Here is a 17,532-nt window from a genome sequence, read left to right as displayed (position 1 = left end):
TCTCTCAAAGCTTATTATCATTATTATTATTATTATTATCATTATCATTACAGGCGCAGCACTTGATGTACTGATTTACTGTCAACAGCTTAAGGCTACAAGAGCATACTAGTGATGATGAATTTTACATGTTTAATGTTATTTCCACCTTGGTTTCCCACGACTGAATGAAATAATTGTTTGGGTTTTGGATAAACAAAGAAACTAAGCTCAGGCTTGTGATGGTCACATGAAGCATTCTGCACACAGCAACACATTTTTTAACTTGGTCTGAAAGCCAGACTCCATATTTTTGAAAGGGTTTCTATTTTATTACAGTATTTGTTGAGTTCCACAAGTTTGATAGCATTTGTCTATGCCCATGTTAAAAAAGAACCCTAGCAGTCTTAAAATGTGGCTTCATTTTTGACAACCTGAGCTCTGAGAGATCATTTTTATTATCGAAGCTTAGCTGAATTTGGGTCAGACATTCTGACGTATGTCCCATAGACAAGTGTCATCTAATTTAAACATGGCTTGCAGCACATAGTAAAAGCCATGACTAACAAATCAATTGAAAAATAGTTTCAGATTTGTTTTCTGTCAGTTGACTAATCATTTCAGCCCTACTTGAGCAGTAGCTCAGTGGAACGCCCGTGTATATAAATATATATATATATATATATATATATATATATATATATATATATATATATATATATATATATATATATATATATATATATATATATATATATATATATATATATATATATATATATATATATATATGTTTTATGTTAGGCTTTTGAGACTTGGAAGTCTGACAGAAACATTTTTTTCCAGTTGATTTGTTAGTCATTTTGGACTTTTGTTCCATTTTTTTAACACGACAGTTAAAGAGGTCACATCAGGGTCTGCCATCGAAAACTTTCCAATGTTTCCCGTCTGTCTGTATCATTCATGTCTCATGAATGCATGTTACTAATTCAACTTCATATTTACCACTATAATTGTTATTGTCATGTTATGTCACCTTGGCTGTGCCTGTTTCTTGCTGTTCTGCATTATCAACTGCCATAAAATATAAGTCATAGTTACATTAATTTAACTATTATTATAGTTATTGTTACTTCTGTGGTTGCTTGCATCTCTGGGACTGTCTGATTGTCTGTCTGTCTTTGTGTCTGTCTTTGTCTCTCTGTCCATCTTTTCTCTCTTTCTATTCTTTCTTCCTCCCCAACCGGTGCAGACAGATGTCTGTCCTCCACAGAGCTGGGTCTGTCTGACGTTCCTGCCTGTTAATGGGAAGGATTTCGTTGCCACCGGACTCAATGGGGGAATTGTTGGGTCTCTGTAAATCATAAATAAGTCATAGTGGGGACTGTACCTACTCTGTAAAGTGTCCTGAGATAACAATCGTTATGATTCGGCGCTGTAAATAAAAATTAATTGAATTTCATAGAACTAACGATTACTAAATTAAAAAAAAATGATTGGCATATAATAAAAAAAACGTATTGTCTTGATTCTTAAAAGGCTGAGGGTCCTCTCAGTCCAACACATTCATTTGCAAGGTACGTGGTATAAAAGGAAAAAATATGATGTAATGATGTAACACTGCTTCCACATGAAGTTGTGAAATCATTCTTAGAAACTTAAGCTCCCCAGGATTCGGAGGGAAAAATAGAGTAGCAAAGCGGCATTTCTGGCATTTAACACAGCCGTGTGGTGGTCCTCAACTTCTGTTAAACAGGTTGGTACTATCCAACCTCTCCGCTGCAGCTCAGTCCAGGCCTCCACACTCCTCCATTACATCAGAGCGGGCAAAGGAGCCAAGACACTAGGAGAGCCGAGCAGCCACTGAAAACAACTCGGGTCCTGGCCAGCAGTAGTGCAAGCTTGCAGAAGCCTAAGCTGCGCTGATTTGCACACTGTTTTGACTTCTCACTTAGCTGCAGCGGCAAAGGTTTTGTGGAAGACTTTACTCGCTTGGATGACTCCCTGTTAGGAACGTTGTATCACACAGAGTGGAAAGAGACGGTGATGTACTATGCAGGGCTAACAGGAATGCCACTAACAATTGCCAGTGGCATGGTTTCCCACTATTTGGAACCCAAAATAGTCGGGGTGGACTCCTCTATTATGCAATTACAGTGGACTGTATCACGGAGGGAAAAGGTGACGTTAGATGGATGAAATGTTCTCACACTAAGAATGTTGCCAGCCTCTTTCCTTTCACGTGTGAATGTGTGTGGTGAGTTTCCCCATGTAGTCAAACAAGTTTTTGCCAAAGAAAATAAACGTTTTTGTTTTTTACTTTACCTTAGTCTGGATTTCTTATACGTTTGCATCTTTCTATCAGCACCTGTTTTCTTTGTTTAAAGAGTGGTTTGGTTAGAACGCAATCTTGATTCAACATCACAGTGTTTCCCATGGGTCAGTCCATTACGTTTCATTTGGTGAGACCAGTAACTTACCAATGCATTGCGTTATGTTTCTTTCAGACTTGAAAGTCTGCCAGTACCAATCGATTAATCTACAGTTTTCTTGATTCATTTTAAAAATCATGAAGATTGTCCATCAGTTTCCCAGAGCTCAAGGAGACATCTTCAAATGTCTTGTTTTGTTCAATCTACAGTCCACAACCAAAATGCATTTGACCGAGAAGTCAGTAAATATTAAAAGCCGATCCCAGCTGATATCAGGCGTGAGGCGGGTTACACCCTGGACAGGACGCCAGTCTATCACAGGACACACTAGCACACTAGCAGTAAGTGTGCAAGATAAGTTGGCTTTGGCTGTTATTTACAGTCATGTGATTGGCTTATTCCCTATCCACATTCTGCAAAGACCCGTCCTACTCTGCATCTGATTGGCTAGTACTCAGTGCCTTCTTCACAGAATGAACACGGCTGTAGCTCGTCCTGATTGTCAGTCATGACCCGACTGTCTAACCATTCCTTGCTTCTGTATTCCTCCGTCACTTGGCAGCATTAAATCTTGGTAGAAAACAATTGGTTACAGCATCATAGCACCAACATGAATCCAAAACAGAAACTAGTTCCTAGACAGTTATTTATCTTGGCTGGTTGCCCAGATATTAACTATGCTTAATAATTACTGGGCTTTGATGCTGCGTCAATCTATTACTGTAGCACGTCATTTTACACCACCTCGCAGATCTGTGCTTCTCGATGTGTTTCACGAGATCTATCATTCCCAACAGGTGCTGAGTGTGATGTATATTGATATGGCTTCTCTCAGTCATGGCATCCTATCCTTTTCTGAATATAAATACATACAGTATATCTACTGTCTTTCCTTTAAATCCACTGTTTTTTCATGCTTTTGGTCACAGCAAGTTGGTGCAACAGATGTCCCCAGACGTCCTTTACTCAAGTGTGTAACAAGAGTCCTGGGAATCTAAATTGTCTTTGCTTTGCGGTATTTAATGCACGTCACAGGGGCTATGACTTTCTTAATACGTTTCACTGCTGGTTTCCTCTCCACTCAATTGTTGACACGGTTGTCCTTCCTCTCACTTGGGGCACATGTGAGAAGGAGATGGAGCATGTCTTTGAATGCCTCTTTCATGTTTTTTTTTAACTTGGAAAGAGGGAATCAAGGTATTTTTCCTTTCCTTTTTTTTAAAGTGTTCCTTTCTGTTTTCCTCTCAGTCTAAAAATGATGCTCAAGGAGATTTTGTTACTTTTTCCTTTCTAATTTTATAAATCTTGGAAAATGCAGGTCTGTTTAGAGGTATTAGAAGATTTTCCTGGCAGTTAGTAGTTCCATGATCACCCTGCCACCGATGACTCTAATATCTGTATTATGTGACCAGAAGAGTCTTATCAGATTTGTATATTACATAAGCGGATTTGCTAAGATCTGAATCCTGCCAAAGCTGGGATATTTCCCAGTGTCTACAAGTCAATTTGCCTTAACCACATTTCCACAGTTAGCCTGCACCCCGTGAAGAGTTGGAAGAGTTCCTGAAACTCTACACTGATTCCTCACTCTATTCAGCCTGACTGCAGTTAAGGGCTAAAGTTAAGTGGTGTAGCCAGCTCTTTAAAAAGTAACCCACTTTTGTCATGAATAGGGCAGTGCTGAATGTGAACGGATGGTGTGGTTGCCTCTGTGGCAAATGCACTGGACTAGCCCGTAAAGCCCTTTTTAGAGGCTGTTTGTCTGGTATCAGCTTTTGAGAGATAAGGGTTTTGCTGTACTTCCACTTTATACATTGTCTCAGAATATGAAAGTAGATATTAAATCAATTGGAACTTCCATCTAATTGATTACTTTTAGCCTTGTTGGTGTGGGGAGACCAAGAAACTTCTTGAGGAACTCAGGAACTATTCTTGCATTTTGACTGGAGGAACCATGGACTAAATTTGGTTCCTATAGGAGATGGATTTTGGGTTTCAGTTTTTTGGGGGGGCGGAGCCTAAAATCATGGGCTCATAAGGGTTGATGATGCACTGGAGCAACAGAGACAGAAAGCCAAGCCCACACTATAGGAGAAACAATTCAACGCTCTCCGTTGACTTTGTATTGTGTGAGGGTGCCTCCTTGTCAGTTGTGTACTAGCAAAAGAAAGAAAAATGGCTAAAAGCTGCTGTGTTGTGGGATGTATCACCAAGAGGGTAAAGAAACCTAACTCGTTTTGGCGAGCGGGATTGTAAATCGGCTTGTCAGCGTGGCTTGGACTGGAGCTGTTTGTGTAGTTAATCACTCGTGCAATATTTGCACATTGTTTTTGTCTGGTGTGTTGTCTTCTCACCTTCAGACTTCAGGAAGCCACAATGCTGCCACACCTCTGATTTAAAATAGGCTGCTTCATCCTCAATTCCTCTTAATACATCCATGTTCTTTGCCCGCTGTGGCCGCAGCCATTATGGCACCGCTGTTTACTGATGCAAGAATCTACTTATACTCTAATTTATATACTGTCTTGAGTATCACTTTTGTTTTTTTAATTCAGTGCAAAATGAACTTGGAAACTGTGCCTTATTTCCTTTCTGTGTCAGCCTGAATGCCTGCTTGTCTGTGAGGTTGCCATGCATGTAAGCTTCAGCACCCAGCTACTGTCAGGCTCCCTTTGCTGCAGCCCCGGTGACAGGAGCCTACAGGAAGCAGTGTTCAAGACAAAACATTACCCAACATACTGTCATCGGAGATTGATTAGGAGATGGCTCAGAGATTAGCAGTAGACGGTTAAAGAACAGGTTAGCCAGCACAACCATCAGCACTTGTCAGTCGCAATCTGTGCTTTTCTCCCCCCTTTAGGTTTCAAGTCCCACAGAGGTTAAGGGAGGAGTGGAGAGGGGAAAAGGAAGCCTTTTGTTTATAGAAGAACAATGCTGCACATGAGAATGCACGGTCCTGAGCCTGGAGTCAAAACAGGCCAGACAGACAAACAGGCAGACAGGCAGAGGAAAGGTTGGGGTCTGAAAGAGTGGGGAGGACGTGGGGGGGAGTACTGTTCCGTGAAGATGTGTCAGACTGTCTGGCGGGTTGGGTCAGTGCACTGGACTGGAGGAACCAGGTGGACAGGAAGGAAGGTTCAGAATGGGGTCAACCTGAGCTACTAGGTCTGAAGAGATTTGTTTAGATTCACACGCAGTTATGATTTCAAGCAAGGAGTAGATCGACTGTTCTTTTGAAATGCCTCCTCCTCTCCCCCTCCCTCTTAATAGGCTGTGTTTCCAGACAGTTTTGACTTGGGTAATGGTGGAATATTACCAGGCGGTTGTCTCTGTTCCCACACCCCCATTTCCTCCACCTCATAGGCTCCAGTGTAATGGTTAACCACAGAGCATCAGACTACAGGCACTGTGAACCCTCTTTTCCCCACGGTGCTCTTTTCTTTTCCCATGCTTCATTATGTCACTGTGTATGAAAGTGGCTCTTTCGCTCCACAACAGACAAAAGTAGACTCCCAGTTCCATCTTGTCTCGACTAGCGATTGCTACCATGGCAACGACCCCTACTCTCCCTCCCCTAGACGCCACGTGACCTCTCCCTCCCCAGGTGTTTGGCTTGCGTCTGGTGGTCTTCATTGATTCGCCTGCACAGTAGGGCTCTTTGTGTGCCAGCTTGTGAGAAACTGGGCCCATCCTCTCCCCACAGGTGGAACTTTAGCTTCACCCAAAGGTCTCAGTCTCTGCCCGCACAGAGCTGCTGTCACCACTCACAGGAATTGATTTTTATTAAGAGACAGGCCGGCAAAAAGAAGGAGCTAAGCAAATCGGAGCTGATAATCAGTTTTGTGTGGTGTTTGTTTTAGCTTTCCCTGCTGTCCTCTGGGAGGCAGCCCTGTTTGGGCAGCAATGTGGAAAGCCATTATGTGACTAATATGCTTCAGTCAGCCGAGCAGCCACCGAGAGCATACACACGACACCCTGCTCCTTATGCGAGCCACCAGGCAGGTTATGTTTCCACTGAGTCACTGACCCATTTGCCAAGTATTTGTTTCTAGCAGTGGTAGTGTGTGAGGCTGCAAATGGTTGTTATATGCTGCTGCATTTTTTTTCAACAATGTTTTGATATGTTTAAACCTTTTGTGTGGGTGAGGCTGTCTGTCTGCCATCCTCAAATACCTTACCCTTCTTCTGTGGTCCGATTAAACTAACAGTACTAAAGTGAAATAGAAGTGGGCCTTCAGCCTAAAAGGTTTTGGTCATTTATCAGATGGAGGTAATAGTATGTGATACTTGTTCCTGCTCAGAAGTGTTGTGTGCAAAGATGTACTTTCAGTGTAGCTGCGATTTGAAGTAGTTAATAGTATTACTCAGTGACAACTTCAGATACCTACCTAACTGCTTTGTAATCAAAAGTCTATCCTGCTCTAAAGTATGGCTCAAAGTGGAAGAGGCCTCGAATGTTGCTTTCTTTGTTTATTGTCTTTTTTGATGTCTATCCCCGTCTCAGCACTGCACTCCCCGGCTGTGTGAGGCAGTGCGACCGGAATGAGAAACACAGGCGACACAGAGAAACCCTTCTCTCAGCTTCGCCTCGATACCCGCCGTCGCTATGACGACAGAGGATTTTTTTTATGGGCTGAGATGCAGAGGGTTATGCTTTTCCGGAGTGTCTCTGGGTTTTTTGTGACAGAGAAGGAGAAAGTTTGAAGCCTATCAGGGGGGTAATGATATAATGATTACAATATCTCATACAGACTTTGTTGTCCAGTACACTCTTAAAAAAATATTTATTTCTTATGGTTAAAAGTTTAAATGTGTTTTTTCCTCCTAGATTTTGGTGCAAAATGCATCAAATCACTCAAATGAAAATATCAAGCGAATGTAAAAGGGGAAAAATTGCTAGATTAGAGCTGCAATGATAAGTCGATTAATCAATGAGTCGATCTGAAGAAAATAAATGAGCAACTGTTTTGTTTAGGGCTGTGTATTGGCATCACGGGATATCGTGCTATATATTAGGTTTTGGGCATATCACCCTATAGTGGACTAATCCACGGAGCCCGACTTCTCTCTGTGATGATCTGTCACTTACTAAGTAGGCTGACAGACCTTTTGTGATTTCATTATTCTTGTGTGGGTGCTCCTTTCCCTGTGCTCTATAAATAAAGTTTGATTTGATTTGATTTACCATTGCTTCCTCTGGTGATGGATAATATGTCACTTTATTTGTTTTGCAATGTGTTTTTCACCTCCGTTACAGCCTTCTACTCATGTTGCTTTAGTAACAGTTCCACCTCGTCATCGGTCCGATCGAATAAACCACTGGTTTTACTTTTCACCATTATATTTTCAACTTCTACATCCATGATTTCAGAGTAACGTTAGACTATCTGCTTCCTGTTTATACCGGCACTCACATGCTCAGTGGACATTAATGGTCACGTGACGTGTTTTCAGTTGTGTTAATATGGATAATGGAAGATGGAGATTATTCCTGTTTTAGAATGAAGACATAGTGGTGTGGATGTAGCCTTATTTGGCGAGGCTGAAACCCGCTCAAAGAAGGTTTTTATATTTCCCACCAAGGAAAACATAACTATAAAATGCAGCCCCTTTCTGGCTTTTGATATTATGTATTGTGAAATATTGTGCCATGGTATTAAGTGTGAAATACTTTGGAAAATTTGTTTGAGCTAAAGTGCTTTTATGTTGACGACAGGATAATACCTCCATCATCACCACCGCATTTTCATGGGATAATAAGTCAATTTATCACGCACATTTATTTCATAAAGGTTAGCCCTGCAGTTCAGATCCAAGCTCTGAATCTGTCCCGTCTAACCCCTCACCTCATATCCACTCTGGAAACCAGATCCATTATTTGGTCGCCTCTCCCTGAGAACAGCATTGTGTACGGTGTAGCCATGGAACAGAAATGAGGTGATTCTAGTTGGCGTCTGAAATGAGCTTTTAATGTTTCTACGTTTCCCATCATTTGTTTAATCTTAGGGCCATGTGTATGTTGCAGGGCTGACTGACGTATGTGTCTCTCTTCCATTTTAAATGCATGAGGAAAGAGAGAGAGAGCACATAATTATATTTGTCGGTGTGTGAGCATGTTAGAGGCGTTCCAGGGTGACCAATAAAACAACAGATTTATGATGCTGCCCTGTAGGTGCAAGCTCGCCCACTTCCCTTTTTCTTCTGTCATCACGACTCCAATTCCCATAACGGGGTACATTTTGGGGCATGTCTGCGTACTGGCGGGCAAAGAGGCCCCACCAATTCTATTAAGACCGTTCTATAAAGCATTTGTGTCAAACTTTGATGCCCTTTATTTTATGTTGGGTTATTAAGTTACTGATAATTTATCACTGCAAGGGGTTCGACATTTCACTGAAGTCTGTTGGCTGTGCTCAACTCATTCATGGGGATTAAAGTAAAGTATTTTGGTGCCATGATTTCATCAAAACATTAAGCTTTTTTTCTTTCACTGTTTAAGTAAAAAAGTGGATTCTTTTTTTCAAAATATGCCTGTAAATTATGAATTAATTTATTTTTATGACTTATTTGTATTTTCCATGTCTCCCTTTACATAAGGAAATGGGAAATTAGACTAACAGAAAATGAAAAAAAATGGGCATTTTGTCAAATTCCAAAAAAGCCTGGTGGTCCGGACGTGTGGTGTAGTGCTGCCGGAGCGCTCTGGCACTTTTTTCTCCAAGTGAGAAAAACAAAATAGTTGCAGTGTGAATAATCTGGGTGACATTCATAGAGGTTTTTTGAGCACTTCAAGATCCGACCATTATTAATGTCGTTCAAGAAAGATGATGAAAACAAATGGCTTTTTGTCATTTTGACATTTAAGGTGTTGCGATTTTATTCAAGACCTCAACTCATAAACTAACATGAATGAAAACATTCCACCTTAAAATTTCTGGTAGCTGTCAAAGAGCGGGAAAAGTCTGAACGATAGCGGGGAAAGACTGTATGACAGTGGCTTTATTCACACCGGCAGCAATGCAAATGTTAAAGGTCTGAAGGAGGAGTGGCATGTGTTCTGCTTCTGAGTATCGGCCAGAGGAAAAATTGAGTGTCCCCTCATGTGATGCCAGAAAAGATAAAATGGAGCTACTGTAAGATATTTAATTGAGTTTCCTTTTAGAGAAATTTAAGTTCCATAAAGTAAACAGTTAACTACTTAATGTGTGTTTAGAGCTTTTGTTGTGAAAGATAAGAACAGAAGAAATAAAGCTATCTGCTTTGCCTTTGTCGAGGTTGAAAGTAAGTAGTAGTTTTCCATCTGATCCATAGATGAATGAGGTCTAGCAGCAGACTTGTGTTGTTGTTTTATAATCCTCATAAGTAAAAAAAAAACCAACCTGATTGTTTTATGACTTTATTCACGGTGGAATGCCCCGTAAAATTGTCCTTGATCTGTAAATAATCACTTTTTCGCAGTGTATTTTTCATGTTCTGTGTTAAAGTACTCATGAGAAAAACAAATTAAAAAATATATTAAAGTGCAAAATAATCGCAAGAAAAAGACTCCCCCGGTGTGTAAAGGCCTTTATACAGTTGACTCATATTGGGTCTATGTAGACTTGTCACAGTAGGTTACACAACCTTAGAAAAGGTGTTACATTTTAATAATGCACGTGCACATATGCGCATGTGGCATAGGTACGGTGTTATCCTTCATATATGGAAGTGTCTTACAGACAGAGTGGACGTTGTGTCCTCCCCAAACAAACAGTTGAATTGCTCTGTGCTACATAATGCTGTCCCGGGGTTCACATAGCTGTGGTAAAAGCGACCTTTTACTTTGGCAAGTTGCTTTCAAGCTGCTGTTTTGCGTGCGTATATAATGACACATTTGCATCTTCATGTCTGTCCTTGAAGGGTAAGCCTGCTGAAATGGTAGTGTAAAGCTTTACCGAGCTCTGACGGTTTCCTACAAATGTCATCTTTTGTTTAAAATAGGCTAAAGCTCAACTCAAGTTTATGTATATCATCCTAACATTTTATAATGACCATTTTGTCAGTGTGTAATGACAGCTGTATTGTGATGGTTCGATTCCACTGCGTCCCGATTGCTGTCCTTATGTTCTCCTTCTTCCTGCTCTGCAGCCTCAGACTCCTAATTGGCTTCCCTGCCATCATTGTCTCCCTGCACGTACCATTCCAGCGGTTTGCTCTCCATTTTCTCCATTTTCAGCTGTAATCCGGCCCCTTGTATGTTTTCATAAGGAGCCTATATGGGTATAATTGTAGTGTTGCCTTCCTGCTTTGTGGCTAGCTGAGGAGTGCTTATGCACTCGCAGGAGGGTCTGCAGGTTTTACCCCGCTTAGTTTGCTTTAAGCTGATCTGGCCGTAGTGTGGGCCATGTCAAGTCTTGCCTTACTCTTCAGTTGGTCTCATTGTAATTTCTTTGTTCCTGTCTGGACTAGGGACGTTGAGATTAACCCATTTTTCTGTAGCCGAGCTTTCATGACGTCATGGTTTCATAACAATAAGAATTGTAGAAGCTACAATATCTGGGGTGTCCCGATTCCTGCAAAAACGTAGTCACGTTGTTTGTGTGCGGTGAAATCTCCTCTCGCAAGTCACATAACAAGTGTGTGAGAGAAACTCGCCGCTTACCTAAAGCACTTAGAAGAACTGTAAAAATGTTAGACAGAATTCTTACAGAGCCCCTAAAGTCCCAAAAGGTGATATTTTTCTTCTTCTTCACACAAGTAAGTGTGCAAAGAGTTTCAACACTTCAAATCTTTTCCAAAGTCTTCAAGATAATCATCCACCCATTTATGCTCAAGTCAAGGTAAAAAGAAACTAAAATCAAATGAAAAGTATTAAAAGAGCTTGTGACTAAATCTTGTCACTCTATCGATCCAATGGGGTTACAAGATTTCTCTTTCAAGATCATTCTGTCAGCCAAACCTCACATTCCTGTAAAATGATGGACATACAAGGTTTCCAATGCAATGATATGCAGTAGTTACTTAGATGTAACTCCAGTTCTATAAGTTTGTGTTGAACCCTCTGTTTTAAATAAGTAGACTGCCGTGTTTTATGTGCAGAACCAAAAGAATGCTCTGTCTTTTTACTTCCATAGTGTCCAATAATAAATTCCCTGATTAATAATTGGGACAATAGTGAAACCCTGATTTTTCCTCTGCTATAATCATGATCAAAATCTCATCGTTTGCTGCCGTGGTCTTACCTTGCTTCAGGGTCATATTCCCAGTGCTTCACTGTTCTTTCTCTTTACCTCCTGTGGATTTATTGCATTGTGACTTCTAGACTGGGGAACATAGTGCTCAGTGTTTTTCCCCCTCTGGAAACACCATCAAATCACTGTCAAGCTCTTCTGCACATTATGTACATGTTGTCTGTGGCGTGAGGGCAGAAGCATTGTGCAAACAAAGACAACGGTCACCTGTTACCTTACTGCACCTTCTTCAAAGCTTCAAAGTGCGCTCAAATGTCCACACTTATTCCTCTGCACCTCATTAATAATTAATTGTGTGTGCGTGTGTGTGTGTGTGCGTGTGCATGCGCGACCAAAAGGGATGCATACCAGATGTTTTCGAAATGAGGTGGGTTTCACTGGAACGTAACACATTCCCAGGGATGTTTGCGGAAAGACATTCTTCCTCATCTGTCGAGCATGTTCTGCACCCTCATCCCCCCAGAAGAGTATGCATCCAATGTACTAGATTTTCACTGCTCCCTCCGTCTTTTTTAATGGGGTTCTTGTCATTAAACCCACAAACTCATGTGCATATGTGTGCGTCCCTTGTGCATCTGTTAACACTATGTAGATGTTGGTGTGTTCTACACCGGTGAAGCTGATGATTTGTGTTTTTAATTTCTGCGACACGGCACGGTTTCCTGGTGGGCAAAACTGTTTCAGCTCAGACCTAAAGCGATTCAGGGTGATAATTGACATGCTGTGTGTGTGTCTGAGTATGTGTGGCATGGGGTGGTGGTGGGGGTGTGGGGGCAGATTGAATAGCTGCAGTCTACCACTGACGGTATGGCTTTGTCTATTTGTGTTAGCAAAGTGAAGTCTGAGCATTCTCACCTGCACATAAGGGAAGTGGGCAAACCAGGACAACAGCCAGACAGGGCTGCAACTTCCATTTGTTTTCATCAGCGGCCAATCTGCACATTATTTTCTTTAATAATCATTATTTTCTGGTCTTTTAAAATGTCATAAAATTGTGAAAAATGCCTCTAAACAATTGCTACGTTATTATTACTATTTGATCCGAAAAAGAGATTCAGTTTTCAGACTCCAGACAGTGTCAGCAGAATCAGTTCGGGAGATAGTCCAGCATTTCCCTTTCCACACACAGCACACAAAGAGATTCTCTGTCAGATGTGTTTTCAGTTACTGGAAATACGCAGTTTGAGCGAGGCGAGGGGTCACCTCGTTCATGTAACCGTTTCATAATTTGGTCAAAAACAACAGAGTCTCTTGCCATTCTTTGAATTTGTCTGATGATTTCAGCGTCGGTCCTCAATAGTCATGTTTCCATTAACCCTATAGAGTGGCCACTCGGAAAGTTTCCGCCTCAAGCGGCCGTTCACTCGCCGTGTTTCGATTTACGAGACTCCGGAGGTGACATAGCACTCTGAATGGGTTTCGATCACTGATCAGTAGCAGAGCATACCAACATGGCCCGGACCTCTTCGTCGGTCCTCCTATCGATAACTCTGCTCGTTGATTTTTGCTGCTCCATATTCTTGAAAAAAAGTGTGCTTGCTACTGCTTCAGCAGCTTTTCAAAATGGCGCAGAGTGTTGTGGCATGAGTACCACCTCACATCCTGCTTTGCAGGTCACATCCCGCTTAAAGTTATCCAATCAGCAATCGGGTAAATCTCAGGTGACAAAAGAGGCCCTGCTCTCCGACAGGGCCATTTTCTACTCGGTCAAAAGGCCCCCTGAGCGAATCGCATTTAAATTAGGGCTGTTTTTGGCGAGATAGACCCGCCTCGTTCAGGGTAGTCGACCATAGTGGAAACGCACCTAATGACAGAAGTTCCTAAATCTGGTCGTCTCTGTAGTTAGACATTTGTTTTGCAGTCATCATGGGTAACTTGTACATCTGTGAAGGCACCTGATGCTGAAAGGTTCATACAGGTTTTGGAGCAACATGCAGTCCAAGCAACGTCTTTTTTGTTTTTGTTTCAGCAAGACAATGCCAAACTACATTCTGCACCTGTTTCAACAGTGTGGCTTTTTAGTAAAAGAGTGCAGGTACTAGACTGGCCTGCCTGCCTTATTTATAAAACTGTGCATAGGATTCACTTCAAAAGGTGGCTTACGGACGAAACACAAGACATGTGTGCGCACAAAAATATTCAGATGAATAAAACAGTGCACACGCCATCCTAAGCCGGTTTTCCTTTATAAATATAATAGATCTCATATAATATAATACAAACTCATAAACATGTTCGGATATTATTAAACAATACTTGCATGTTTGATTTGATTTCACTTTAATAATCCCCGGGGGGAAATGTTATGGAGTTTATTCTCATTAATAATGGAACACTACAAATAATGTTTACACACTGTGATCAATGATTTTTTTCCACCTCTCCAACAAGAACGTCAACTTCACATTGAGGGTTATGGCTTCTTTTTTTTTTCCTCTCTGCGTTTGTCATGATTTCCGTATGAATGAATACTAATTTTGGGGCATTTCATTGACTATTTATAGGCATGCAAGTACAAGTCAGGCAGATGTTGCCCATTACAGTATATCTCTATTACATCTTAATATTATTAGAAACAGAATCAGTGTTAAATGTGAAACTCTACTATAATTCATTGTTTTATACACAGTAAAGTCACAATTCTAGTCTCTCTATTCAAACCAATGAGTCAGGCAAATCAATATCTAGATCAATTAGTCTCTGTTCCTCAGAAAATGTTATCACAGAGATAAGCTAAGCCGAAACTCGATTTCCATGTGCCTGACTCATGGGCTGTAACTGTAATTCCAGACGCTCAGGTGGTGACTGAGCTTCCTCATCCATCCACACATACACAGAAGGAGGGTGTGAGTGGCTCTGCCTCATCACCTCAGCAACCACCTCCATGGCTGTCAGAGTAGACCAACAGGGTCCACCTCTTGGCTGCTTTGTGAAGGAGAGAGACACAACATCCCCTCCTCTAGCTCAAAGGCTAATCAGTGATGTGCTTTATATCCAAGTGCTTTTATTTTAATTGTACATAAGTGTTAATTACTGTAAAGCTTCTACTTTAAACCAATAGCTAAGGAGTTGCTGGCTCTACTGCTGCTGATGAGGTCTTGATAAACATTGTGTTCTATTAAATGCTATCTAATTGTAGGTAAGAGATGGTTCGTGTAATCTGTTCCAAAGTTGGCTGCAATGCAGTTGTTTTTTTCTACTTGAATAATGAACTGGACAAATTGTTTCCTGCTGCCTACCCATGTACACCCCCACCAGTCTTCTAATAAGTAAAAGGTTAACAAATCATAAATAAAACCCTGACTTGATTTTAACGTTTATGTTAAATTTACACTAATTTCTTCCTTTCTTTCAGTCCTCTGCGCCAAAAACCTGGTGAAGAAGGACTTCTTCCGTAAGTATCTGCCAATCACAGCTGTTTATGATGAACCTATGTGTGTTTGTGGTATATGATGCACCTATTGAGACTGAGAAATGTGGGTCACTGATAAAGTTGAGCTAGGGGCGAGGGACTGGGAGCCCCAAGTCGACTCATAATGGCAGCTCAAGTTGGCAAAGACAACGCAACCACTTCTCTCCGACCAGACATGTTGTTAACATCAGAGTCAACGACGCAAGTGGTCCTACTTTAACTTAGAGCGTGCTCACACTGTCCTCCCGGACCACGACCCGGACTTTAGGGTACTTGTCCCCCCTCCCTCTCCCCCCCGCGCCCCAGCCCCGTTTGTACTCACACTACCTGGGCCTCGGCCAATGCTTCTTGCTGTCCATACGCCATCACGCCGTAACACGTCACACGCATTGATCGCGTGTGTGTGGCTTTGTTTACAAATCTTTCCATAGACCTCGGAGTTTTTGTGCGTCTTGTCGACTGTTTTTGAATATTTTCATCCGACCAAATCTGCAGTAAACACTCCACCTCCGCACCACACCAACGTGAACCTTTCACCACCATTGTTGTTGTTGTTAAATGTCCGCGCATGGTCCGTCCTTCTATTTACATGTCCGAACAGGCGGACATAACGCTACTGCCGTAGGGCTCCTGCTCGTACACGTGCGCACGCTCGTGCTCGTACATGTGCAAACGGCTCCGCTAAAGCCCACCTCTTTCAAGTGGGCCGTGGACGGTCCGCTGGCCGCAGTTGAGCGTGGAACGGGTGCGCTCACACTACTTAAAGGTACTAGACTTTAGCTGAAAAACCGGTTTTGGCCGCGGCCAAAAGGACAGTGTGATCACGCCCTTACTATCCTCTGGGATGACTGGATTGAAGAAGCCAACAAGCACAAAATGGCTAAATACAGCCACAGTAGTGCAGAGTGCTGGAGAAATGACTCTCAGGGCGCACTCACACTGTCCATCCGTACCGTACCCAAACAGGTTTTAAAGTCTACAAGTCTAGTTTGTTTGACCAGGCTGAGTGCAACCGCACCGCACCTAGCTGAAGCTAGCTTGCTTACTGTTTGGGAGAGGTGGGCTTTTGTAAGCGCGTTTACACATGTACGAGCACGAGTGCGCACATGTACGAGCACGAGGTCTACGGCGGCTCTGACGTCATTTTGTGTGCGCCTATTCGGACATAGGGAAAAAAAAAAAGACTGACCATGCGGGAACATTTCAAACAATGGCGGCGAAAGGTTCACGTTGGAGTGTGTACTGCAGATTTGGGCGGATGAAAATATTCCAAAACGGTCGACAAGACGCACAAAAACTCAGAGGTCTGTGGAAAGATTTGTAAACAAAGCGACGCATCGCGATGATGTCATCAATGCGTTTGACGTGTTACGGTGTGATGACGTGGACAGGCAAGAAGCATTCGCGCAAGGCCCAGGTAGTGTCAGTACAAACAGGCCTGGGCCGCGGGGGGAGGGGGGGGGGGGGACAAGTACCCTAAAGCATGGGGCACAGTACAGACGGACAGTGTGAGTGCGCCCTCAAACTCCCTGGAGTCAAAAGACTACAGTGCAGAAAGTCGCCAAGAACAGTGGAGGCTTCTGAAGGGCCTTGTCATTGGAGAGTCAGGGGGTGATTAACCCCTGCTGGGTCGCCTGAGCAAGGGTGTCAGATGATTAAAGATGCAAACCCCCCCATGACCCCATGCTCATCACTGGAGCCATTAACAAGTAGCACTAGACGGTGTATTCTAGAACGAGCTGCTGCCTCCCTTCAACGACACACTGCGAGTCGCTGATTTAGCCATTTCAACAGATGTGGTTGGTTTACTACATATGGCCTTGGAAGTAGGACAGAATTGTTTACATAGTTCCCCATCACTTTAAAGTCTTGTATTGCCTTGTCTGGCTTACTTGGATGTAGAGTGCGCAGATAAAGCCTGACATGATGTCAGGCACTCTCCTTCCCTTACACTATCTCCAGTGTGTATTTGTATTTTATTTTGTGTATTTGCAAGGGCACCATCGCTTCATCCTGGGCATAGCACCTGGAGCGTATTTTCTGGTTGTATGAGTTATTCTGGGATAGGAATTTCTTTAAACCAATCACAATCGGCTTGGGCGGTGTAAAGCCCAGGATGCAGCGATGGTGCCAATGCAAAATGGAAAGCGGAGATTTTGAAAGGGGAAGCCTGATAAGGCCTTTTAACCACACTGTACACTCTACTGTGTCTATAATACGATTCTGTAAAATGTCACTAAGATTCTGTGAGTAAATTTCCATTTGGGACAGCATTTCTGCAACCACTTTGCATAAAACAGCCAGTTAACTTTCTCCACTTAAGACTTAATAACTCATGTGTGGGTGTCTTGAGTGCTGTGAGTGTTTTGGTGTGTTTGGGTCAGGCTGTCATGGTGAATGAGCATGTAAAGGTCTTCTGCTCACTCAGGTGGTTTCTGTGGTGCCCATTCCTGCCATTCCAACGCTCAGGAGCTGAGCA

At 42.4% G+C, this 17,532-nt stretch overlaps 1 protein-coding gene across 2 annotated transcripts in view; it reads left to right on the top strand.

Annotated features, from left to right (window-relative positions):
* smurf2 (SMAD specific E3 ubiquitin protein ligase 2) overlaps positions 1-17,532 on the top strand; it is a 60,572-nt gene that overhangs the window by 9,674 nt on the left and 33,366 nt on the right. For both annotated transcript variants that reach the window (XM_083932020.1, XM_083932019.1), the window contains exon 2: positions 14,997-15,035. In XM_083932020.1, the coding sequence (XP_083788146.1) occupies positions 14,997-15,035 (39 nt within the window). The remainder of the gene's footprint in view (positions 1-14,996; positions 15,036-17,532) is intronic.

The sequence above is a fragment of the Echiichthys vipera genome, assembly GCF_963691815.1.
Source record: "Echiichthys vipera genome assembly, chromosome: 17".
Taxonomy (NCBI): domain Eukaryota; kingdom Metazoa; phylum Chordata; class Actinopteri; order Perciformes; family Trachinidae; genus Echiichthys; species Echiichthys vipera.
This window is presented reverse-complemented; position numbering and strand designations above follow the sequence as displayed.